Source organism: Nannospalax galili, unplaced genomic scaffold (genome assembly GCF_000622305.1).
Source record: "Nannospalax galili isolate Female #2095 unplaced genomic scaffold, S.galili_v1.0 scaffold1128, whole genome shotgun sequence".
Classification (NCBI taxonomy): Eukaryota; Metazoa; Chordata; class Mammalia; order Rodentia; family Spalacidae; genus Nannospalax; species Nannospalax galili.
Genome location: NW_008358632.1, coordinates 1,469,250 through 1,495,895, shown reverse-complemented (window position 1 = coordinate 1,495,895; position 26,646 = coordinate 1,469,250). Strand labels below are relative to the sequence as shown.

General features: G+C 48.5%; 1 protein-coding gene and 1 pseudogene across 1 annotated transcript; both read left to right on the top strand.

The window, feature by feature from the left end:
- Window positions 1-1,919: 1,919 nt before the first annotated feature.
- Window positions 1,920-3,992, top strand: Sppl2c (signal peptide peptidase like 2C). The gene has a single exon (XM_008821909.1). The coding sequence runs from the start codon at window positions 1,920-1,922 to the stop codon at window positions 3,990-3,992; it is 2,073 nt and encodes a 690-aa protein (XP_008820131.1).
- A 6,153-nt stretch (window positions 3,993-10,145) lies between these two features.
- On the top strand, window positions 10,146-26,537 carry LOC103724783 (annotated as a pseudogene).
- Window positions 26,538-26,646: the final 109 nt, after the last annotated feature.

Genomic DNA, 26,646 nt, shown 5'->3' with positions numbered 1-26,646 from the left:
ATTCCCAGCACCAGGAAAGAAAGAAGAAAAGAAAGAAAGGGTGGGGGGGGAGAAAAGCAGGGCCAAGAGGCCTCAAGTTGGGGCTGGAAAGCTGTGCTTGGGTTGACCTAGGGCCCAGAGTTGGAACATAAACCCATGCTGAGAGTCTCTGCTGTGCCCACACCTCCTCAAGCCTTGGACCTGGGCCCCACCCCGAACAGAATCCTTGCTCACATGCCAGGAGGCTGTGCCAGTAGCTGGTGACAGACCTCATCTCAAGCAGTGAAGTTGTCACAGTGTCACAGGGAAAAGGACCTGAGTGCCAGCCACTGAGTGGCAGAGGATGGCCACAGGCCAGCAGGAAAAGTATGGGAACATAGGAGCCCGGATGGCCACTCTAGCCCGACGTCGTCTCTTCTGATTCCAGGGGCCCTAGGGTGCCTCCTGCACATACCAACTGCCCTAACATCTTCAAATGTACTCCTTTTGTGTGTGGCCTAAGGAAGCCTGGATAGGATATCTGGGTAACCTGTGAGAGGGCATGAGCCCTGGCTGGGGTGAAAACCTGCCCAGCCGGTACCTAGGGGCCTTGAATTCAAATCCAGCTCTAAACCCAGTCTCAGAAGAAAAGCAGGGAATCCAACTTAGACTCTGCCTCAAAAGGTATATGAGACATCAAAGTCCAGTAATTTAACTAATACAAGAACCCCCAGACTTCTTAGACTGGTCAGTTTCAGTTGCTCTGAATCTATTGTGTTCCTCTATGATGTGGGTGGTATCTGGTAAGGTTGAGTTGCTATAACAAGGAAGCCCACAACAAGCAAATGGCTTATTATGGAAGATGATGCATTCCCTCTGGAAGCACAGCAAGAATACCAGACAGCTGCTCCATGCAGTGGTTCAGGGACCTCAAGCTCTTCACTTTCTAACCCTTCGACACTGTATCCCTTGTCACAGTCCTGTCCTTCCCCTGACTTGCAAGAAAGGGAGAGAGTGACCAAAAAGCTCCACAGTCCTTCATCCAATGCTGAGAGGAAGGCTAGAGATGAAGTCTAGTCATGTGCAAGTAGATAGGGGGATTGATTTAAAAGGACAGCTTGCAAACCCCAACTGGATACATATCACAGAGTTGCCATGACTACAGATAAACTACCTGGCTCACCACGGAGCTCATTGCTCTGGAGCCTGGAGGCTGCACTGGTCCCTTGCCCCCATTTCTTTGTAGCTAAAGAAACAAGTCCAGGGGCTGGGGAGATAGTTCAGTAGGTAAGAATGCTTGCTGTACAAACAAGAGGACCCTGGGTTTGGGTTCCCAGCACCCAGGTAATGCCAGAGCTGTGAGGAGTGGAGATAGGAAGATCTCTTGGGCTAGCTGACTGCTGGCTTAGCTCTAAGTTGTGTGAGAGGCCCTGTCTCAAGGGAATAGGCAGAGGCTGATAGAGCAATGAAGAGGATGGTGCCCAATGTCCTCCTCTGTCCTCTGAACACACACATACGCACATATGCATACACATACCACACACAAAATAAATAAAATAAGATGAAATAAAATAAAGTAGTCCAAAGAGAAAAGTGACCTGGCCTGCCTCAGACATCCAAAAGGCAAGGGCAAAGCTGGTCCGGAGTCCTGCCTGGGTCTCTAGCTCACCCATACGCCTCTTACCTCAGGTTACCTTGACCTAGCCCCACTGGGGCCTGAGAAAGGGCAAGATCTCAAATGACCTCCTTACTGGAACCAGGATTGGGAACACGGTCCTGAAAGGGACCCTGTGTCCCACCGCAGTGTCCTTGGCCACTTTATGACAACATAGGTGTGGCCCTGGTTTCCAGGACAGGTAGCCAAGCTGCTCTGTGACAAAGGGCCACACCCTCCCTCTGGGAGGGGAATAGAGCTATGAACAGCTGCCCCCTCAGGAGGACACAGTAGATGGCTGAGGAAGATGGTGTGCCTGTGTTCCCTCCTCCCCATGGGCTCGCTTCTCCTCCTCCTCCTCCTCCTCCTCAGCCCTGTGGCCCAGGGGGAATATGGGGTGGTCCACGTCGTGTCAAAGAACTGGAGCAAAGACTACTGTGTCCTATACAGCTCTGACTACGTCACCCTCCCCAGGGAACTGCAGCATGCCCCACTGCTGCCCCTGCATGATGGCACCAAGACATCATGGTGTCCAGGACAGGACACCTTCCACCAGGCCCAGGCCAGCTCCCCAAGACAGCAGCCCCTCCACCAGACTACCACCATGGTGATGCATGGCAACTGCAGCTTCTATGCCAAGGGATGGCTGGCTCAGGAACAAGGTGCCCACGGGCTGCTCATTGTGAGCCAGGCTAGTGACCAACAGTGTTCAGACACCACTTCAAAGTCCCAGGACCCCAGCAAGCCACTACCAGGCCTCACCATCCCAGTGGCTGTGCTCCGCTATACCGACATGCTGGACATCCTCAGCCACACTCATGGTGACACCAACGTCCGTGTAGCCATGTATGCGCCCTTAGAGCCCATCATTGACTATAACATGGCTGTCATCTTCTTCCTAGCAGTGGGCACTGTTGCTGTGGGCGGCTACTGGGCTGGCCTGATGGAGGCAGACAGACTGCAGAGGCGCTGGGCCCGAGGAGGAGCGGGGCTTGATGGCCACAATCAGCAGCAAGCAGTGGCAGCTGGGAGACCCCAGAGGGACCAGGAAGATGAAGACAATGAGGATGCCCCTGTAGACTTCACTCCAGCCATGATGGGTACTGTTGTCACCATGTCCTGCTCCATCATGATATTGCTGTACTTCTTCTATGACTGCTTTGTCTACGTCATGGTTGGGATCTTTGGCCTGGGTGCCAGTACTGGCCTCTACAGCTGTCTGGCACCCATGGTGCACCACCTGCCCCTGCAGCAATACCAGTGGCATCTGCCAGGCCACCGGACCTATATACGGCTGCCATTGCTGTTCCTGGCAGGCCTGTGTACTGTGGTGACCCTCCTCTGGGTTGTCTACCGTAATGATGACCACTGGGTGTGGCTCCTACAGGACACCCTGGGTGTCTCCTACTGCCTTTTTGTCCTGCGACGCGTGCGGCTGCCTACACTTAAGAACTGTACCTCCTTCCTGCTGGCCCTGTTAGCCTTTGATGTCTTTTTTGTCTTTGTCACACCTCTTTTCACCAAGACTGGAGAGAGCATCATGGTGAAGGTAGCATCAGGCCCTGCAGATTCTTCAAGCCACAAGAGGCTGCCCATGGTACTCAAAGTGCCCCGGCTGAGCTTCTCAGCCTTGACATTGTGTGACCAGCCCTTCTCCATCCTTGGCTTTGGTGACATTGTAATCCCTGGCTTCCTGGTGGCTTACTGTCACCGCTTTGACATGCAAGTTCACTCCCGTCAGATCTACTATGTGGCCTGCACAATGGCCTATGCTGTGGGCCTGTTGATTACCTTCGTCGCCATGGTCCTCATGGAGATGGGCCAGCCTGCCCTGCTCTACTTAGTGTCCAGCACCCTGCTTACCAGCCTCGCTGTGGCTGCCTGCCGCCAAGAGCTCTCCCTTTTCTGGACCAGCCAGGGCAGAGCTAAGACATCTGCCAGGCCTTCAGCAGAGCCCTGCATTGCTTCAGCAACAGGCCCCAAGCTGAAGCAGGAGGTTGTACCAGATTCCAGTACAGCCAATGGGTTTGAAGAGGCCACCAACCAAGAATCAGGAGACTTAGACAGCAACCCTGGAGATGACATGGCTGAGATGGTCACCCTATCTGAGGATGAAGCCACCAGTCCAGAGGGCCACAGTGAGAGCTCGGAAGGCTGGAGTGACGCCAACCTAGATCCTGATGAGCTGCCTTCTGGCTCCCCCAGGGCCCTGGAAGAGCTGATGCCGCTGGCCATGTTGAAACCACTGATCCCACCCTCGGAGCTGGGCCACATCCACACCCAGGCCCAGGCCCACGATGTCAACCTGTCTTGGATGGGACTCCACAAGAGAAAGGGCTTGAAGGTAAAGAAGAGCTTGTCAACCCAGGCTCCCCTGTAAATGGAGCCCCCAGGACCTGGGCCTCTCAAAGAGCTTCCGGAACACTGCACAGCAAAGCCACATGGGACAAGAGATCGGGCATTAGAGAAACTCCCTATCTTCCTCAGGAGTCTCTTTGTTTGTTAGGACTGTAAGAGGAAAGGGGTCCCAGAGTAAGTCTTTGCAAGGCCAGGAAGGTCCTCGTGGGTTGGCGCCACCTCCAAATTGTGCACAAGGAAACTGAAGCTCAGAAAGATCACATGACAAGGTTACTCAGGATTTGCCCCTTCAGAGCTCCCTAGGCAGATACTTGCCCTCTGCCTGCATGCCTGGCTCCTCAAGCCAGAGCCCGAGCTCCTTAGCATGGCAAGTAGCGACGCATCCCACCCCTGCCATCCTCAGCACCATCACCCTGTGCTGCTTTCTGGTCCTTCCACATTCTCTCCCTCTTTGTATGTGCTGTTGCCTCTGGCTGGGATGCCCTTCCCATTTCAAACAAAAAGATCCTAACCCGGGAAATCCTGATACTTCCTTCTAGCCTCAGTTCACATGGGCTCTGCAGCTCCAAGACCTGTGCCTTCCCGCACTCAGCCCCCTCCCTGAGACATTGAGTGTGCCCCTGCTGAATGAGACACTGAGTATACCCCTACTGAGCTTCCCCCTGAAGTGGTAGGCATGTGGTGGAGGGCGGGGGGGGGCTGTCATCTGGAAGAAGAGCAGGAGTATAAGCCAGGCAAGAATCAACCTGAAAATAGGAGCATGGAGTAATGGGGCTAGGGTAGAAAGTACGGCAGCTCACGGCCAGTTCCCACTGGCTCTGAACAATGGGAAGGGCTCTTTGGGACACAGTAGTTCAATCCACAAAATGTGTCCTCTGGAGGCAGGGGTATGAACAAGATGACTTCCTTAGGACCCCACTGGGTTTTAGACCATATAGTGTATTTAAAAATTGTCTGAGGTCGGGCGTGGTGGTGCACGCCTTTAATCTCAGCACTTGGGAGGCAGAGGCAGGTGGATCTTTGTGAGTTTGAGGCCAGCCTGGTCTACATAGTGAGTTCCAGGACAGCTGGGGCTACAGGGAGACCCTGTCTCAAAAAAAAAAAGCAAGAAAAAAAAGTTGTTTGATTAGAGCAAGTGGACTCAGGTGAGGGAAGCCCTCCTGAAGGAAGAACTGTTTGGAAGAGAGGGTTCATGTCCCAAAAGGGAGTGTGGGACAGTGGTTAGAGCCATAGACCCAGAGATCTCAGCTCTACATTGACTTAGAGTCAGTCACTCAGCAGAAGACTTAACCTCTCCATGCTTAGTTTATCTGTAGCAAAAACTAACTACCTACTATGGGGTTAATAGGTTTGAAGGAAGTGGCTGTGGGGGGGGGGTCACCAATGCCCAGCACTGAGGAGGAGGTACACAGGCTTCCATCCCTCCACAAGGAGGCCTCATTGCCCCTTTTGAAGTGCCCTGGCCTTGATCACATCCGTGTACACTTTGCTTTTTAGGTTTTTTTTTTCCTTCACTGCGGAGTTCAGCTTTGTGAGTACAAGGACCTTGTCACCCTTGTTCATAGGTATTATTCCCAGGCCAAGAACAGGGCCTGGCATGTTAGACGCATTTGATTTCTGTTTGTTGGTGAGATGGATGAATGAATGAATGAATGAATGAATGAATGAACAAATGAATGAAGCACTGATCCCACTTGAACTGTGGAGGACAGGGAAACTCCATGAGGAAAGGCTCCACTGCCCAAGCTGCTTCCTTCAAGTTCATGGTCAGAGTAGATGGGCACCTCAGAATCTCATTCATAGGGAAGAAGCATATTTCGGTAAACAGCGGCTACAGGCCTGGCTGGACAGAGCAAGTAAAGCATTCCAACCAGAACACTGACCTGAGGCACTGGCAGCCCATCCCACTGCAGCCAGTAGCCATCTGGCCTGGACAGAGGGGCCTCCACAGGTCCTGGCTCACCCCCAGCCCAGGCAGCCTCCCCACTGCTGGCCCGCGTCACTGGACCCATGGGGCAGGCTGCACCCTGCTGGGCCTGAGAGGAAGGGTTGGACAGAGCCCAGGCCTCAACCCCCTCAGTCCAGAGTGGGAGACAGGTGGGAAGCTTCCTCCCTCAGGCATGTGCAGTCAGAGACTCTGAAGATGCCAATTGGAGCAGAAGCAACAGTGATGGGGCTGATACAGGCCTCCAAGGAGAAGAACCTCAAGGAGGGTCTGAGAAAGGGGACCACCCCTGCCTGTTTACCAGGGGCCTGATGGGCAGGGAGGGCATGAAGACTGAACCTGTGTGGCATCTGCTGTTGAGCCAGCAGAACTTAGAGCACCCACAGGGATTCAGGGAACAGGCTTGTGCTAAAGATGCAGTGGATACCGGGGGCCCCAGATACCCCTGGTGCAGCCTAAGCCCACCTCCTCACTGGGAAATCACCCTGGTCTGCTCAGACTCAGCTCATTGGGCACAGCCCATGGTTCCCCAAGGCTGCCTGAAGGAAACCTGTATGTGAACAGCCTGATCCCTGGGATTCACTTAGGGGGTGAGTCTCCCTCATCATCCTACACCCTGCCCCTCGCTCCCAGGTGTCTTGCCAGGGCCCAGACCCTTCCACTCCTGACTATGACTCCTGAGCCACATTCCTGAGATCCCAAGCCAAAAGCATAGGAATCATAGCCTGCGTAAAAATTACAAAATAATCTAGATCCTCTGCCTCACCTGCCAGGCTGCTCTGCCTGGCACAAGTGAGAAGGTGGCGGAGGGTGGGGCACCGTTGGGCGGGGGAGACAAGTGAGGAGAGGATCAGGGCCTTTGTTTCTCTGCCAAGAGTATACTATAACAATTCTGCCTACTGTAGACAGGGCTGCAAGGACTCCAGGTGGTTACTGCAACTTGGGTGTTCAGACACAGACACCCAAGCTCCACTGCATGTCAGGCACCCAGTGGGGGCATCTGCTGAAAATGAAGATTCTGAGCCCCAGGTTCTGAATGGGTTCAGGCATTTATGGTTTTGAGGGACTTTCACTCCTGCCTCACGCTGATCACCTCTAATTGGACCTGGGGCCAGCAGGTGGGAGGAGAGCAACCAGGACTCAAAGTGCAGGGCCAGAGCAGGCCCCTTTCCCCCTGCCCTGGCACACACTTTCACCCGGCTCCTTACAGATTCCCTTGCCAGGGCCCGAGACCCACATGGCCACCTCTAGAAGTTCAGTCTCCATCTGACACCTCTGAACACTCCTCAGGCAGGAGGAACTGAGCCAGTGTCACCAACCCACCAACAATCTTTATCCCTGCCCTGTGCTCTAGAATGTTCTGACCCCAAAATGAAGTCTGCTTGTATTTATTCATTTTGCCTGGCACATCATAGGTGCTGAATAAAGAAACTATTGAATGAATCGTGGGATGGATGAATGTTTCCCTGGCTAGCTAGGACTTTGGGGACATGAAATATTCTTACCTACAGAAAGGGCAGAGTCACACTGCCTGGTCCAGCATTTGTGTTAAGTATTAAACTATTTGGGAATGAACTGAGCCCTCCACCAGGCATAGTCAGGGCTCCAGAAATCTGGATTGTGGCTGCTGCTGTTGGGTGGCTCTGTTCCTGCCCAGAAGTGGCCTTTTAAGCTGTTACTTTGCAAGTCCGCTTCCTCGGGACTAGGCCTAAGTGGCCAAATCAAGCCACCCCCTGCCAGGGCTGCCTAAAGCTAAAATGGCAGCCTCCTTCTGAATGCCAGAAAGAGACAGGGTACTGCACATGTGCATGCATGTGCACACACAGGCATAAGCATAGGTGCAGACTGCATCCTTCATATGCACATAGACCGACAGACAGACAGACAGACAGACACACACACACACACACACACACACACACACACACACGCACACAGACTCTAACCTGTTCCTTTCAGAGATGACCTGTTCCCACTAGGCCTTTCCTATGTCTATGGGAGCAGAGGACACTAATCCCTGGATTTCCCATTCTGGAGCAGTAGGTGACAGAGACCCTTACCCCCAGACAGTAATGACCAGATGATGTTCAGGGGTCTTCCTGAAGGAAATGGCTTGCTGCCCAGCTGTTCAACAGAGGCATCCTCTGCTTCGGGTCATACTCTTGGGGATGAGGAAGGGTGCAGGTGGAGAACCAGCCAATGGCTGAGCAACTGTGGCACGGAGGCTTGGCCACTTCTACCAGTCTGACTTCTAGTGGTCTTTGATCAGCCTCCTGCTGGGTTAGGGTGAAGGCCTGGGTTTAGTCTGATGGTCCCACACACACACTACAGCCTGCTCCCACCTCTTTGCATGTGGACGCCTAACTCCATCTTAACCTCTGCTTGCTGAGGTGAGGCCATGCCCAAGGCTCCAGGGGTCCATCCCCATGCTGGGGCTACATTCATTTCTCCTTGGGACCTTCTTTAATCCCAGCCAGGACTCCATGGGTCTTGGCTTTGTTTCTTTTAGTAAATGAAAAGAGTTGGGCACTTGGAGCTTCTGGATTCCCTGAACAGTGAGAACCAGCAAGGACCAGTGGGAGGCTCTTGTTTAACATGAGGAAAGGAAAGCACAGACAGCGTCAGGGCCTGCCCACAGTTACACAGCATATGGTCAGCAGAAAAAGAACTCAGCCCTGGGCACATGCTGGAATAGCTATCATCCAACCCCTACCCCAATCCACGCTCCCCTGAAAACACATACCCCCAGGAAAACTCTGCACACTACTACCTTGCCTCACTCCCCCTCAACAGATGTAACATCCCACCCCGACCCCCACATTTTCACTGAGAAGTTGGTTGTCTCCACAGCTAGGGAGCAAGGGAGGACCTAGCTGGGCTGGAGTCTCTCAGACCTGAGCCTACCGCCCAGCACTGCTGACTCCCCATGTGACTTTGAGCAAGTGAGGCCTTCCCTCTGAGCCTGCCTCCTTCTCTGTAAAGTGGGATGCTAAAACCTACTTTGTGCTTTGCTGTAAGACTGAGAATGTGTACACACAGCAAATGCTTGCTAAGCACTTAGAACAGCTCAGTATGACGGACAGCGCATCACATGCCATTCAGGTTAGTGCAATGTTTCCAGGACAGTACCCAGCATATCGAGTGTTATTTTCCCAAACCAGTTCCCAGAGATGCGAGTGTCTTCTTCCCCGGAATACTGTGTGTGGATGGGTATGGGGTGCTGCTACCAGGAAAAGGCATCCTTAAACCGCCAGCCTTTTTTCCTGCAGCGCTGACGTTTGCACGCTCCTGTGCTGCCATCTGCTGGTCAGTCAGATAATCGCAAGCAGGCTCTTTGGAATAATTCCCATGGAGTGATCTATAAATACATATGTAATAAAGAATCAGTCACCAGAGTTGTCATGTCCCCAGCGGGCCAGGTTATAAGAAAGTGAAGGTGGCACAGGAAAGGCATTATGGTATGTTCTTAGAGGAAATCACCCCAACACTGTCTCCAGAATGTCCAGACCACCTGAAGACAATCCCTGCCCATTGGTCCCATCCCCAGGCCACTGAGAATCAGTGTTCCTAGGAGAGGAGGCATCTCCCCAAAGCCAGTGCCTGCTCTCATGTGCTGTGGCCCTGTTCACCTCCACATTTGCCAGGACTAGTCTTCTGTGGTGACTAATTTTGTCCCTAAACAAACTCTTACCCACTGTATTTTACCTTTTGTTGTTTTCGAGGCAGGGTCTTGCTGTGTAGCCCAAGCTGGCCTTGAACTTGAGATCATCCTGCCTCAGCCTCCTGTGTGTTGGGATACTAGGCAAGCACCCCCATCCCTAGCACTTGCTGTATTTTCAAATGCATGCTATATTTTCGTACCTCTGGTCCCAGGACTTTGGATATATACCTAGTATGAAAGTTGGAGTGCAAGTGCAAACCCCAAGCTTCACTCCTGGATCATCCTGCCTCAGCCTCCTGTGTGTTGGGATACTAGGCAAGCACCCCCATTCCTAGCACTTGCTGTATTTTCAAATGCATGCTATATTTTCGTACCTCCGGTCCCAGGACCTCCTCTCAGAGGATTACAAGTGTTCTCAAAAGGACCCCACCCCCTTAGGACTTGAGTGGAGGGAGGGGTTCTGAATAATGGTGTTGGCAGAAACCTCCCAGACATCTCCAGAACTGAAGACAGAGAGTCAAAAGGACCCCACCCCCTTAGGACTTGAGTGGAGGGAGGGGTTCTGAATCATGGTGTTGGCAGAAACCTCCCAGACATCTCCAGAACTGAAGACAGAGATGAAGAGCGGCCTGCCCAAGGTCACACAGCAAGTCATCCTCATGAGTGTGAGCTACTGTCTGTCTTAACGTTTGCATTACATTTACATTATTACAGTCTTGATTTACCTTTCTGTAATGATTGGTGATGTTGTTTTTCACGTGTTTCTTAGCCACTTGCACATCTTCCTTGGAGAAATGTTTGTTCAAATATTTTGACCATTTTTAAATCAGGTTACTATAAATTACATACTTCAGACCATTTCTATAAGACAGACCTAGTAATTTTATTTCTGGAAAACTAGGACTATGAAACTCTTTAAGCTCACAATACACTTCACTACTTTTGGGATAACGTGTGTTGATGTCTCCTTTTGTGCTCCAAAACAATGACTACACAATTTTCTCCATGCCCTCACCAGCAGCTCTGCTTGCTTGATGAAAGAGAGAGTAGCTGCCATTCGATTTACATGTCTCACAGCTCCCATGAGGCTGGACTTTTATTTCTGTATTCTGGTTTGTTAAGAAAATGCTCTTCATCCCAGGGCTTAGCGGGATCCAGTCAGTTACCATTTCCTGTGGATCCTACCCTGATAAAACCTTTGGGATCCACTGCATCCTTTCCACTATTAAAGCCTTACCAGTGGCTGAGGATGTTGGAAGGAAAGGGGTCTGGAGAGAGGCTGGACCACAGGCACAAAGTTACAGATGGTGGGAATAAATTCTCCTATTCTTTGGCATAGAGAGTGACTACAATTAACAATAGCTTGCACATTTCCAAATAACAAAAAGAGGATTTTTAAATGTTCTCACCACAAAGAAATGATGACTGAGGTGATGAATCTACTAATCCCTGAATTTGATCGTTGCCCATCATATGCATATATCCAACCACATAGAACTCCATAAATATGTACAATTACTATGTGTTCATTTAAAAATTTAAAGATGGGGGCTGGAGAGATGGCTCAGTGGCTAAGAGCACATACTACCCTTCCAAAGGACTAGAATAAGGTTGCCAGCACCCCTACAACACCCTGTAACTCCATCTCCAGGGAGATATGACACCTCTGGTGTCACACAGGTGTGCACACCCACACACAGGCACACACATATACATAATTAAAAATAATAACATAAATCTTTAAAAGCCAAATTAAAAAATGTAAAGCTTATTTTAAGGTGGCATCCATTACCTGGGCCATTAGGATCCTTGTTAAAGAAAATAACAGAGCTAATGTCTGCTGTGTCCTTTCCACTGAAGGCCCTCCAATGTACCCTGCTGCTTGGCAAACCAACCCAACCCCATCCCTCTGCCTGGTGTTTAAGGCCATCGGTCTCTGCTCTTGACCAAGCTTACCCCCCAGGACATCCCCATGCACCTGGGCATGTGGTTCTTACACATTCATCCACCACCTCCACCCCCACTGCTGCTCCCCTATTCCACTGACCAGAGCTTTTTCCTAGTTCTCACATTGAATATTCAGAGATCCGCCCATTTTCACCAGTCCGAAGTGCTGGGCCCTGTCCAAAGTCCCGGAAAGGACCTTAGGACAAGGTCCCTGACTGAGAGAGCCTCATCAAGGAAGGAAGGTGGGTGGGGTAGAGGAGGGTACACCTGTCTCTCCTCTCCCATCCCTTCTTTCTCCTCTCCCTCTTTTCCCTCCAGAGTCTCATATAGCCCTAGAATTTTCTATGTAGTCAAGGATAACCTTGAACTTCTGCTCCTCCTGACTCTTATCTCCTGAGTTCTGAGAGTATAGGTATGCACCACCACACTAGCCTATGCAGTGGCTCTGGGGATTGAACCCAAGACTTTAGAGCTGGGACTACAGGTATTTGCCACCATACTTGGTACATTCTGATAAAGACTCTGGTAGTCCCAGAACTTGGGAGATGAAGGCAGAAGGGTCTCCAGTTTGAGGTCAATCTGGGCTACGTAGAAAGAACCTGTTTCATAAAACCAAAAAGCCAGGCAGTGAGATGGCTCAGTGGGTAAGATCACTTACTGCACAAACCTGACAACACGAGCTCAATTCTGAAGCCCACATAAAGGTCAAGGTGAGAAATACTCCACAAAGCTGTCTCCTGACCTCCGCACACACTCCGTGGTGTGCATGCCCCCATACACATCATAGACACACAATAATAAATAAAAATAGTTTTATTAAACAATAAAAGACAAGACAAGAAAAAGACTCTTTGGGCTGCAAAGAGTAGGAACTCACTAACAGAGCTCAAACAAAAGAGCCTAAGGGTAGACACAGAGGTCTCAGAACCAGGGAAAGCAGCCCCAGTGGGGGCCATGGAGATGTGACTGTGACGGCCCTTGGCCTTTCTGTGCTGCAGCTTCTCTATGCCTGATTCCTCCTCTGCCCTCACTGAGCTGGCTGGCTCTCTCATTTTGTTCTTGGCCTGTGGAGGTGTTGGCCTCAATGACACATCCATGTGTCACAGCCCAGGAGTTACTACCAAGGCCATGCAAGCCACCATTCATGAGAGAGAGAGAGAGAGAGACAGAGAGACAGAGAGACAGAGAGACAGAGACAGAGACAGAGAGACAGAGAGAGACAGAGACAGAGAGAGAGAACTGTTTGGTTTAGATTTAGTTTAGCCAGCATACTAACCTTAGCTGTGAGTGAGCCCATGGGCTCTTGACTCCTGGATCCACTTGCTGTTCAATCAGCTGAGGCTGGAGGAAGGTCAAGGAGAGCAGTCAGATGGCATGAGGATGGTTCTACCCAGGCACCAGTTCTCCCCAGCCCATCTGCGTGTGAGCAGGATCCCTGGATTGATTCATGTGTACAGTAATTTTTCAGGTGTGCAGCTGGAAAGCAGTGGTCCCTGAAGAGTATATGGGTTCCAGTGGGGGGGGGCGGCTAGGGGAGGGTTCTGGTGGGGGTGGGGCTATAAAGATGATGCAGATTGTTTGAGATATTCTGTATGAAACACAACAAAATTTGATAAAAACAAATTTTTAAAAAAGAAAAAAGGTGGTCCCTGATCCAGTAGCCTCAGCACTGTCTGGGAATTTGTTATAAATGCATATTCCAAGGCTGTTCCCAGCCCTTATGAGTCCAGAAACAAGCTAAGTCCCAGCCGCTTATTTCTGCAGCCTCACTGGGTGAGTCCATGTGCACCAGAATTTGAGAGTCATTGGTCTAGAGTAGAGAGTTGCAAGCTGTTACTGAAAAGAGCCAGATAGTAATTATCTTTTTTAAATTTATTTACTATTTTTATTTTATGTGTATGAGTGTATTGCTTGCATGTGTGTAAGTGCACCCATGTCATGTAATACCCGCGAAGGTCAGAAGGTGTCGGATTCCCCTGGAACTGGAGTTATGGATGGCTGTTAGCCACCGTGTGGGTGCAGGGAATCAAACCCGGGTCCTCTGCAAAAGCAGCCAGTGCTGAGCCATCTCTCCAGCCCCAAGAGAGTAAATATCTTAGTCTTTGCTGTCTCTTTTAAAACCTGTTGGTATCACACTGAAACAGCCACAGTCAACAGGTAACAACAGTGAGCAGAATTCTCAATGTCCCCCACCTGCCAGTGCCTTTGCCCCATGTAAGGCAGAACCTGTAGCTATGACAAGTGGCCAGATTACACTATGTGCAAAGTGAAGGAATTTCACAGATGTAAAGTCCCTAATTGTTTGACTCTGAGTTAAGCAAAGGAGAGATTGTCCCAGATGGCCCTAGCGTAATCAGAGAAGTTCTTTAAAGAGAGTTTAGAGGTAAGAGATGGTAGACCTCAAAGATGTCCTCCTCACCTACGAGGTGGAGCAAACTACCACACTGGGAGGGTCTGTGAAGAGGGCAGAGAGTGGCTTCCAAGTAACAGCAGGAAATGGAACCCTTAGTCCTTAAACAGGAATTGAATTCTCTAACAACGTGAATGTGTTGGGAGAGATTGTGGCCATCCTGTGATCAGAGTCCCATGGATACCTTAATTTCAGCCTAGTGAAATCCTGGATCCAGCTAAGTTGCCCCCTGTGCTGGATAGCTTTAGTGTCAACTTGACACACCCGGGTTGAGGGAGCCCCAACTGGGGAATTTCCTCTATTGGACTGGCCTGTGGCCATGTCTGAGGGGCATCTTCTTGATGAGTGATGTGGGAGGGCCCAGCCCACTGTGGGTAGTGCCACCCCTGGGCAGGTGGGCCTGTGTTGCATAAGAAAGCAGGCTGAGCAGGGGCCAGGGGAGCAAGCCAGTAAGCAGCATTCCTCCATGGCCTGTGCTCCAGCTCCTGCCTCCAGGTTCCTGCCCTGAGTTCCTACCTTGGGCTCCCTGATGAACTGCAACCTGGAAGTTGTAAGCTGAATAAACCCTTTCCTCCCCAAGTTGGTACTGGTCAGAGTGTTTTGTCACAGCAATGAAGAAACAAACTAGAACACCCCCTGACTCCCAATCCACAAACACCAAGGTAGTACATGAATTCATGATCATTTACCCTGCAGCAATAGAAAACTAACTCAATGCGGTCATTTCCAACAAGACTTTATGAAAGCAGACAGTGGGATGGGTTGACAGTTTGTTGAGCCCAGCCCTGGAGGGCTTGGTGGTTGAAGCAGTTATATCATGTATAAACAGTCAGAACCTAAGAGCTACAGCAGAGGCCTGGACCACCACCCACTGCAGGAGAAAATGGACATGCCAATGCTGCTCAGCTGGGGCTGTCCGCCTCTGAGATGAGGAACAGGAAGGGTGGTATCTGCTTCCTATCAGATTCAGTCTTGTCCTGATCTTTGATAATCAGGGATTCACAACCCACCCAGGAGTCACAGCATAATGAAATACATGCAGCCACCATTCTGGAGGAAGATTTGTAAGTTGCTAATATTGAACCAAGTCTAGGATATCTGGTTAAGGCTGGAAAGACAAGGCTAAAGGCAAGGTGCAAAGGATATTCCCATTTTTGGCCCCCAAATGGAAGGATGCTTGTCCTAGTTTGCTTTTCTGTTGCTGTGATATAAACCACCACCAAAAACAACTCAGAGAGGAACGTGTTTATTTCATCTTGCAAGTTACAGTCCATCACTGAGGGAAACCAAGGCGGGAATTCAAAGCAGGAGCTTAAAGCAGAAACCATGGAGGAATGCTGCTTACTAGCTTGCTCTCCCTGGCTTGCTCAGCTACCTCTCTTATAAAGCCCAGACCAACCTGCCTAGGGATGGCACTGCCTACAGTGAGCTGGGCTCTCCTACATCAATTAAGAAAATGCCTCACATGGGGCTGGAGAGATGGCTCAGTGGTTAAGAGCACTCTTAACCACTCTTGCAGAGAACTCAGATTTGGTTCCCAGCACCAACATGGCAGCTAATAACCATCCACATTAACTCCAGTTCCAGAGGATCCAACGCCCTCTTCTGACCTTTTCAGGCATTGCATGACACAAGTGCATTTATATGCAGGCTATACACTCATACACATAAGAATAAAAATAATAAGTAAAATGGGGCTGAAGAGAAGACTCAGCAGTTAAGAGCACTGGCTATTCTTGCAGAAGACCCCAGTTCAAATCCAGAACCTACATGGTGGCTAGCAACCATCTGTAACTCCAGTTCCAGGGGATCTGATGCCCTCTTCTGTCCTCCAAGGGCATTGCACAACACGAGTGCACTTACACACATGCAGGCATAACACTCATACACATGAAAATAAATAAATAAAAATTTTTAAATAATAATAAATAAAATTATTTAGAAAAAGAAAATGCCTCACAGGCACGGTCACAGGCCAATCTGATGGAAGAAATTCCTCAGCTGAGCTTCCCTCTTCCCAGGTTACTCTACATTTGTGTCAAGTTGACAGCTGAAGCTAATTACCACAATGCCTAAGACATTTTTGACAGTGAATGCCTCTGGGATACAGTGTCAGAGGTAGGAGGTAACTGGCTTTTCCCAAATGATCTATGTTAGTTATATACTGCTACATAACAAACTAGTTCCAAACAGCATAATGAGTGCTAAACTTTATTTATTTATTCTTTTATGTGTATGCGTATTTTGCCTGCATGTATGTAAGTGCATCATGTGCATGCAATGCCTGAGTAGGCCAGAAAAGGGTGTCAGCTCCTCTGGAACTAGAGTTATAGAAGGTTGTTAGCTGTCATGTGGATGCTGGGAACTAAACCCTCTGCAAAAGCAGTCAATGCTCTTAACCTCTGCGCTATCTTTCTCCAGCCCCTAAAGTTTTTTTTAGACAGAGTCTCATAACTGAGGCTTGTCTTGGAACTCACTATGAAGCCCAGATTGCCTTGACACCCATGATTCTCCTGCCTTTACCTTGAAAGTGCTAGGGTTATAGGTGTGCACTACCGTGCCAGGCAAAAAAGGTTTGGGAGAGCTAGAAAGATGGTTCAGTGGGTAAAGTCACTTTGCTGCACAAGCCTGGTGATCTGAGTTTGATCCCCAGAACCTATGTAAAGGTAGAAGAAGAGAATCAACTTCCACACACATGATGTGTCATATATGTGTGCACACTCATACATGCATATACACAAAATAATAATAAATAAAATTCTTTTTTGCCTTTTTTTTGTTTTGTTTTAACTTTTACAAAAACTTTTTCGAGAATTTCATACATGCATTTAAGATGTTTTGATCAAATCCATGCCCACTCCATCCCCTCCAACATTCCCCCCTCTGAAGAGGTAACCCTAAAATCTTTTAAGGATTAGATACAAGCTCCCAAATTCTTTTGACATTTTGACAATAAATAAAATTCTTAAAGTTTTTTTCCTTGTGGTTCTGAGGATGAAATCTAAGGCCTTGCTTTTTTAAAAAAAAATATTTTATTATTTTTATTTTATGTGTACGAGAGTATTACCTGAATGTATGTGAGTGCATCCATGTCATGTAATGCTGCAGAGGTCAGAAGAGGGCTTCAGATTCCCCAGGAACTGGAGTTACAAACGGTTGTTAGTTGCCATGTGGGTGCTGGGAATTGAACCTGGGTCCTCTGCAAGAGCAATCAGTGCCCTTAACTGCTGAGCCATCTCTCCAGCCCCAGGCCTTGCTCTTCCTCTGCTGAACTCTTTCTGGAGGTCTGATTCTCCCATACACACCTTTTTTAGACAGGGTTTCATGTATCCCAGGCTGACCTCAAACTTACTATGTAGCTGAGGATAGTCTTGAATTTCTAATCCTTCTGCCTCCATCTCCCAAGTTCTGGGGTTACAGTTGTGCCACCATATTAAACAAGCACTCTGTCAACTGAGCTACACCCCCAGTCCCTGATGTCCTCTTTTTAAAATTTTATTTTTATTTTTTGTGTATGAGTGTTTTGCCTGCTATGCTTATGTGCGTCATGTACATGCAATGTCCACAGAGGTCAGAAGAGGGCGTAAGATCCCCTGGAACTGGAATTACAGATAGTTGTGAGTCTCCATGTGGGCACTGGGAACTGAGCCCATTTCTTCTGCAAGAGCAGCCAGTGCTTTTAACTGCAGAGCCATCTCTCCGGCAGCCCCCCTGATTTTCCTCTTGTCCCCAAAGGCCTCTTTGTTGCCTTGTAGACTCAGCTTATTCCTCATTCCCAACTTAGCCTTCTGCCTGCTATGCTTCCCATATGGCTAGGTGACTCGGACATGTGAGTGAAGTTGGTAGTTCCATCTTCATTTGGTATGGCTAAAGAGGAAACCGTACTTCTAGAATTTGGTTATGTTTGGCCAGGAGCCCACCCTGTTGTCCTGAGATGTGGCTTCAGTGACTTAAGCCAAAGGTGAGATGGGTGATGAGGGGAGAGGGACTGATGATGACTCACCAGCCTCCTCATATCCCCACAGTACCTAATAACCACCCATATGGAACTCTGAAAGTTCTTCATTTGTCTATTTGAGCCGCTATAACAAAACAGCATAGGATAGGTGACTTAAAGGCAGCAGATAACCATTTTTTTCACAGTTCTAAAAGCTGGTAGGGCTGGAGAGATGGCTCAGTGGTTAAGAACACTGGCTGTTCTTGCAGAAGACCCGGTTCGAATCCCAGCACCCACATGACAGCTAACAACTGTCTGTAACTCCAGTTCTAGGGGCTCCGACAGCCTCTTCTGTTCTCTGTGGGCATCGTATGACACAGGTGCACTTACCTACATGCAGGCAATACACACGTACACATAAAAAATTTTTTTAAATAAAAAAGCTGGGAAGTCCAAGATCAAGTATCAACCAAAAGCCATGTCCCAGTTCATAGACAGTTATCTTTTTGCTGTAAACTCACATGGTGAAGGAGTGAACCAGTTCTATGGAGCCTCCTTCATAAGGGCACTAATCCCACCAATGTTGGCTCCACCCTCATGATCTGATCACCTCCCTAAGACCCTCCTGCCTAACACCTTAGAGGTCAGGATTTCAACATGTAAACTTGGAGAGGGCAGAGGCAGTCAGTCCACAGTAGGCCTATCTTCATCATAAAACCCCCAAGGCCCAGAATGACTCTTTGGGTTAACATATTACATGAGTGGACTGAGAGCAGAGTGAAAGCCAGTGTCGCCTGCTTCATACTGGTGCTCAGGGAAAGCCCAGAGCAAAGCCCCCTGCCCTACCATGCTGAAAAGCTAGCAAAGAGAAATTGCCATACAAGCTGCACTGCATAAATGAGTGACATTTGTTTAGATCACAGGTATATCAAGTCTCCCCATAGGTCTCATTCTCCCATTTATGCAGCAAAGGGGCTGTGGACTGTTGCCCTCTAAGGATGGTGAGGTTTAGTGCCCTAGTTTCCTCCTATCTGTACTCATTTCCTGTGGTGGCTATAACAACTGGTGACTCTAGACATCAGGAGTCTATTTTCTCAGTATGGAGATCAGAAGCGTGAAGTGTAGGTACCAGCTTAGGACTCTGGGTTGACCCCAGGTCTGGTGACCCTAGGGTCGCACAGCTTATGGCTGCATAAATTTAAGTTCCCTCCTCCATCTCCTGAACTTCTCCCTTTCCCTCACTTGTGAAGTGAGGGTTAGGACAAACTCTCATATAGCCTAAGCTGGTCTTGAACTCACTATGTGACTGAGGATGATCTTGAACTCCTGATTCTCCTGCCTCTACCTCCTAAGTGCTGGGATTACAGGAATATGACATCACATCCAGTTTATGCAGTGCTGGGGATCAAATTCTGGGCTTTGTATATGCTAAGCAAGCAGTCTCTTCACTGAGCTCCATCCCCAGACCCGCTCCCCTGGTTCATGAGTCTCTTACTACCTGTCTCTAATGCTTGGATTTAGGGCCCACATGGATGACCCAGGACAAACTCCAGAAGTTCTTAAGCTGCATCTGCAAAGACCCTTTAATAGATAAGGTCCATTCACCGCTCTGGGTGGGCATCTATAGGGGAAGGTGACCATTCAACCACTACACCACCTTCCCCATCAAACACACAGGGTCATGCTGGGAACAAACGGTGTCCTGCTGCATCTCCATCTTTATAAGAACTACAAAGGACAAGATGCTTGGTTAGCTCCATGTCAAAGCCGGAGAATCTCAAAGAAACCAGGCTTGGCTCCTGTTCTTCAGGAGCTGGTGGTTGAGTGGGACCAGAGCAACCCAAAGAAGGGAGACTTTTGTTCCCACCTATGGCAGTGCCCACTCCTGCCCACCACTTCCTGCCCAGTTCCAGAGCCACGGCTAGGGGATGAGATAATGCCTTCTAGAGAAATCAAATATCTTGAATAGTTTCCTGGGAATTGCTGGGCTGTCGCTCTAAGACGCACCACTCCCTCCTGTAGCTTCCGTTCTACCGGCACCAGAGATTTTACTGCTGCCAGGACTGCAATTAAGAAGGAAGCTATTTGCCAAATGGTACGTTCTAGGGCTGTGGCAATGGGCTCTCTGTACAGCCTGTCTCTGCCAAGAGAGAGACTTCCCAGAAGCTGAGGTGTGTCCAGACCTGGCCCCACCCAGGTAATGTCCAGAGTCACTGGGTCAGCAATAGTGACACATGGCCCCAGCAGTTCTGATCCACTGTGGTTAAGGGACTGATAAGAATATAGTCTGTGACAGCTGAGGACACTACATGGGCCAAGGAAAACTGGACAGGTGTGGGTGACAGAAATGGGGAGTTAGGTTAAACTTGGGGTCTCTTCCCAGCTCGGCCACTGTGTGAGCTTGAAAGACTTTTAAAAGAACCCTCGTGATTCATTAGAAAAAGACAAAGGATCCAACCGGCAAAGAATCTGAACAGGCATTTTACAGAAGGAACACAGATGGTCAGAAAGCATATGAAAAGACGGTCAGTCTCTCTAGTAATAAGAGAAACATTTAAAACAATCAGAACAGAAGCGGGGAATTTGGTGACATCTGAATCAAATCCCTAGTTAATAGCATCATGAACAGCATTAATTTCCTAGTTTTGTTCATTCTTTCTTGTGTGCTTTTGTTTTATTATTGTCGTTTTGAGACAGGGTCTAACTATATAGTCCAGGCTGACCTGGAACTCACTATGTGCCAAGACTGCTCTCAAACTCAAAGTACTCCTCTCCTCAGCCTCCTAAATGCTGGGATTACAGGTGCAAGGGGTTTGTGGAGTTTTGTTTTAGTTTTTTTAATTCTTGCTCGATTTTTGATTGGTTGGTTGGTTGGTTGGTTGGTTGGTTTTTCTGGTATTTTGAGACAGGGTCTCAGGGCCTTAGACTTTTGATCCTCCTGCCTTTACCTCCCAAGTGCTAGGATTACAGCCATAACCACTGCTCCTGGATTGAATTTCTTTACCTTGAAGAAGGGCCTCTGTTCTGTGTTACCCCCTCCTTGCCCCACCTGTACCACTGCATCCCAAGGATCTAGTCTAGCCCCCAGATTCTGGCTCCTTCTTGTAGAGCCTTTGCCCTCTTGCCCTGCTGGCAGACTCTATCTTTACCAGTTGCCTTTTGCCATTTATAGCTCAGGGTAGAGGTCCTGTCTGTAGGGAGGTTCCAGACTTCCCAGTGTAATGCAGAAGTAGAAAGGAGGGTAGGGCTGGCAATATTCAGCCTTGTGGACAGGAACAAGGAGTTAGGGTACCATTCAGGAAGAGTTAAATGTGGGTGGCCACCTTCACCCCATTACCCAAGCCTTGTCAGTCCATCTGATTCATGGTAGATGTTGTTCTGTTTTGCTTTCTATTGCTGTGATAAAACACTGACCAAAAACAACTGAGGGAGGAAAGGGTTTATTTGGCTTATAGCTCACAATCCATCATCAAAGGAAGGCAAGACAGGAACTCAGGGCAGAAACCTGAAGGTGCAAACTGGAGCAGAGTCCATGGAGGAAAACTGTTTATTGGCTTGCTCAGTTGCTTCTCGTATACAACCCAGGCCCACCTACCCAGGGATAGCACCAGATACACACAGTGAGCTGGGCCCTCCTACATCAACCAGCAATTGAGAAAATGTCCCACAGGGGCTGGAGAAATGGCTCAGTAGTTCAGATCACTGGCTGTTCTTGAAGAGAAGCCTGGTTCAGTTCCCACCACCCACATGGTAGCAAATAACTGTCTGCAATTCAAGTTCCAGGAGATCCAATGCCCCCTTCTGGCTCCATGGGCATTGCACACATATGGTACCTTTGATACATGCAGGCAAAACACTCATACACATAAAATAAAAATAAATAAACAAATAGAATTTTTTAAAAATAAAATGGCCCACAAACAGGCTACAGGCCAATCTGATGGAGGAAATTCCTCAATTGAGGTTCCCTCTTCCCAGGTGACTCTAATTTGTGTCAAGTTGACAAAACTAACCAGTGCAATCATGGAACTCATGATGGGCCATAGTCCAAACAGATGGGGTGATTAGAGATAGATACAGCTGTGGGAGAAGTATGGGCTGAGTGGTCGGATTTCTAGGAAGCTTCCTAGAAGTGGGGTACAGTGACCCTCTGTGGGCCAGCATACCCTCCCCTGAGTAGGGACCACCCTTCCTCAGCTCGCTTGAGGCCTACAGGCTCCTTCTCACTTTCCTCTTCATGTCCTTGCCCTCAAACCCAAATTATTCTAAAAAAGAAAATGCCTTTCCACGGTGGTACATCACCCCTTCCTCTTTCTCTTTTTACCTCTTTCAAAACCAGTTTTCCACCATCTTCTTTACCTTAAGATTTGACTCTAGCCCCTGTCTCCCTCTCTCTCTTCTTTTGTAATACCTATTTATTATTTGTGTGTGTATGAGTGCGTGTGCACATGTGTGCCTGTGAAAAGAGACTGCAGATTGCCATCAGATGGCTTCTATAATCATTCACCTTTGTTTTTCATGGCAGGGTCTCCCACTGAACCTGGAGCTTGGCCAGGCTAGTTGGCTGGCAAGCCCCAGAGATCTTCCTGTCTCCACCTCTCCGGTGTTATAATGTGGTTCACACCACACCATGGCACCTGGCTCTTCATATGGGTGCCAGGGGTATGAAGTAAGGTCCTCTTACACTATTAAGGCAAGCACTTTACTGGATGAGCCATCTTCCTAGTCCTTTCTCTCTTTTTTTAGTTAGTAAGGTCAGCCATCCTTCAAAAACCCCTCTCTCTGGAGGGGCATGTTTCTGATTCTTCTCTAAATGGCCTCTTAGCTGGCCACATCTGTGGCTTGGGCTGGGTTCCTCAGGCTGGATGGATGCTACCAGTGTGCCCTCTTCTTCCTGCCTGCCCACAGTTGAGCCACATGCTGAGCCTTCGCCCTGTGTAACTCTCCAGGGCAGAGGAAAAGATACTGACTTGAGGCAGACTGCAGGGAAGGCAGGAAAGCTCAGACTGAGCTCAGACCTTGTCAGGCCCTCACATGCATTTTCTGTACCAGTTGAGCCTCAGGACCACCTCCAATTATGAGGGTTCATTCACCAGTGTGGCCACCACAGAGGACAGAGCTTCCCAGTTCCAACTAGAAAAACCTGACAGGTGACCCAGTCTGAATTATGGACACATTTGCATGGCCAGAGAGAAGACCTGAAACAGGAGCCTTCCAGAACCACAGGGTTCAAAAGGACAAAATAAGAGGACACACCTTTCCTTAAGAAGGGGAAGGATGCTGGAGGTGGTGACACAGGCCTTTAGTCCCAGCACTTGGGAGGTAGAGGCAGGTGGATCTCTGTGAGTTCAAGGCCAGCCTGGTCTGCTTAGCGAGTTCCAGGTCAGCTGCAGGTAGAGGAAGACCCTGTCTCAAAAAGACCAAAAAAAAGAAAGAAAAAAAAAAAAAGAAGAAGAAGAAGGGAGAAGGGTCCCAGCAGACCAGGCAGTGGGTGTCCATCCATACTATCCCATGTTCAACTGATGACCTGGTCTTGCTGCACAAGAAGATGGGCAGGTAGGATCCTGGGCAGCCCCACCTCCAACACCCAACTACTGCCTTCAACCCCAGTGCCCAGCCCTACACCTGGCAGCCCTGACTTCAAGGCACTCAGTTCTGAGACGCTGCTGCTGTCTGACTCCAGCAACCAGCCCAGCTGGAGAACAATACTTTAAATTTAACGCATCAGATTTTGAGAGCTGATTGTCTCTGAAGATGCAGCATTTGTGTGGGACGAAGGGTGCTTGCCTCTCCCCAGGATGCTGCTTTTCTAAGGACTGTAGATATTTTCAGAGCTAAGAGACCCTTAGAGGTCTTCTCCAAATCCCTTCTTTCCAAACAAGACAAGGGGCTGGGTAGATAAAGCACTTGTTATACAAGCATGAGGGCTTGAGTTCCAATCCTGAAAACCCACATAAAGTCAAACATGGTAGTGCATCTGAAATTCAACATTCTTACAGTGAGATGGGGGTGAGGCAGGGTCAGGAGAATCCCAGAAGTTCACGGGCCAGCTAGCCTGTATACATAGCAGCAAACAAGAGACCCTGTCTCAAACAAGGTAGAAGGTGAGGACATACACTCTAGATTGTCCTCTGACCACCACATTTGTGCCTCTCTCTCTCTCTCTCTCTCTCTCACACTCAGATGCCCACCACGCCCAGCCTGTTTGTTGTTTTTTTTTTTAAATTTCCTCTTTTAGCCGTCCAGATGGAATCTAGAAAAGAATACAAAAGGACTTTTCCTCGAGCCTGTTTATAGAACAGAATGACCCAATAATAATAATAATAATAATAATAATAATAATAATGAAATAAAGTTTTCCTAAGCAGATGTATCATATTTCTTAAGGCTTAAAGTTTAAGTCACAGATACTTCTGTAACTACAAGAATATTAAGTCTGATTTTTCTCTCTTGTGCATTCACCTGCGAAGTGTTTCATCTTTACTGTGGCTGATCTCCTGTGGGAATGACTCCTAGCTTGTGTTACCCTCAGGCATATCCGGGTCCTTTTGCTTAAGCCAACACTTCCAGCCCCAGGGGAAGTCAGGACTAAAGCAATTCTTATAAATTCTCACTTCAGCTGCTGAGTGACTCTACCTGGTTTATCTAATCGATTCTCATCCTTGCCTTCCTTGAAAAGAAATAGGCCCTGATGTCAATAATTGTCTGGTACAATTTTTCTTCTTTACTCTGTTCATAGTTTTGATCCAATATCCCAATGCCAAGGCCACTGGCAAGAGAAAGGCCTTGTGGATGAGCCAACAAAGCATGCAGGGTGCAAGATGCTACTGTTGGGCACAAAAGCCCTTCTGTGACATGAGCTGCTGCTCCACGAGAAGGGTACTCCCTGTACTCAGGCTCTGTGTGACCCTCCTGAATTTGTAAACAACGAGACTATAACGCAAGCGAGTTGTGGGGTTTTTGTTTTGTTTAGCTTGCTGGTGCTTTCAACTCAATAAAATATTTGTTAAGGAGTTCTGTGAGTTGTTTTTTTTTAATCTTCTGCATTTGAATGGACTCCACTCACTAGTTTAAACTGTCTCCTTTGAATATGGGTTCATGTCTGTGTATGAGTCTTGCAGCAGTCAGGAAAAGAGAATTCACAGAACTGTAACAGATAGACCTAAATCCCAATTGTTTGACACAAGTTTATTCCCCATTCACATGTTCCATGCCCCCTGAAGATCAAAAGGAGGTCTGGAACTTCCTGGATCGCCCCAGGGATGGAGAGACCCCTGGAGAACCAGCTGCAGATTGTCACTTGCCTTCACAACTCTTTAGTCTGAACTAGTCACATGGCTTCATGCAAACCCAGGAGTCCACAGGAAAAGGACTCCGTGCCTCCATGTACTCTCTGGGGGAGGAGCATTGCCTGTTGGTCAGCCTAGGCTTTGGCACAGGTGCAGCATGCAGGAATCTCACCTTAACACCAGGACAGGGATCCACATGTCTCAGGAGAGCCCTGGTGCCAAAGCAACCAGTCAGAGGCCTAAGTACCAACTATGAGCAAGACTCTGAATGGAACCAAGAGAACAAAAACTGGTGTTTAAATATGTAACCACTGTCAAGGGATGCATCTGGTGGCATCTGGTGGGCAGAAGTCAGGATGTTGCTACAGTGCCGTACATCCTACAATGAACAGAGCCATCCCTGGAACAAAGATGTATGTGCCCTTGGGGCTGGAGAGATGGCTCAGCAGGTAAGAGCTGTTGCTACTCTTGCAGAGGACCTGGGTTTGGTTCCCAGTATCCACATGATGGCTCACAACTACCTGTAACTCCAGTTCCAGTTATCTAATGCTCTCTTCTGGTCTCCTCAGACACCAGGCATGCATATGGCACACATACAAACACACAGGCAAAATATTCACACACATAAAATAAAAAGTACATTAATAGTTTAATATTCTATTTTTAATTATGTGTATATGGGGGGTATGTGCACATGAGTGCATGTACCCATGGAGGCCATAAGAGAGTGTCAGATTTACTGGAGCTGGATTTACAGGCAGTTGTAAGCTGTCCCATGTGGGTGCTTGGAATGGAACAAGTGCTCTTAACCTCTGAGCCATCTCTCCAGCCCCAAACATAATTTTTTTTAATGTACATACCTCTGGCTGCAGAGCTGGCTCAGTAATTAAGAGCACTGGCTATTCTTGCAGAGGATCTGGGCTTGCCCAGCACCCAATGGCAGCTCACAACTATCTATAACTCTAGTCTGGGGGATCTGATGCCCTCTTGAACTCTGAGAACTGAGGTTAAACCTACCTCCACCACCAAATCAATCCTAGTCCTCTCTCTCTTTGGGCCTCAGTTCCCCTAGCTATAAATTGACAGGATTCGCCTTTCTTGCAGTGATGACCTCCCTATAAGAACATGCCTCTTGCAAAAGGATCTCCTTCATCCCTCTCCAGAAAAGAAGAGGTAACACAAGAAGAAGCGCCTGGTGCAGACACCCAATTCTTACTTCATGGATGTGAAATGCCCAGAATGCTACAAAATCACCGCGGTCTTTAGCCATGCACCAACAGTAGTCTGGTGTGTTGGGTGCTCCACTGTCCTCTGTCAGCCTACAGGCAGAAAAGCACGGCTTACAGAAGGATGTTCCTTCAGGAGGAAGCAGCATTAAAGGTATCCTGAATCAAGATGAGTGAGAAACCATCCCAATAAACACATTTTGGGTATATATATATATAAAAAAAAAAAAAAGAGGGAGCTTTTCCCTAAACAAACCTAAG

What these genes read in the sequence shown, in the direction of transcription:
- Sppl2c (XM_008821909.1), top strand. Translation starts at nt 1,920, where the DNA reads ATGGTGTGCCTGTGTTCCCTCCTCCCCATGGGCTCGCTTCTCCTCCTC.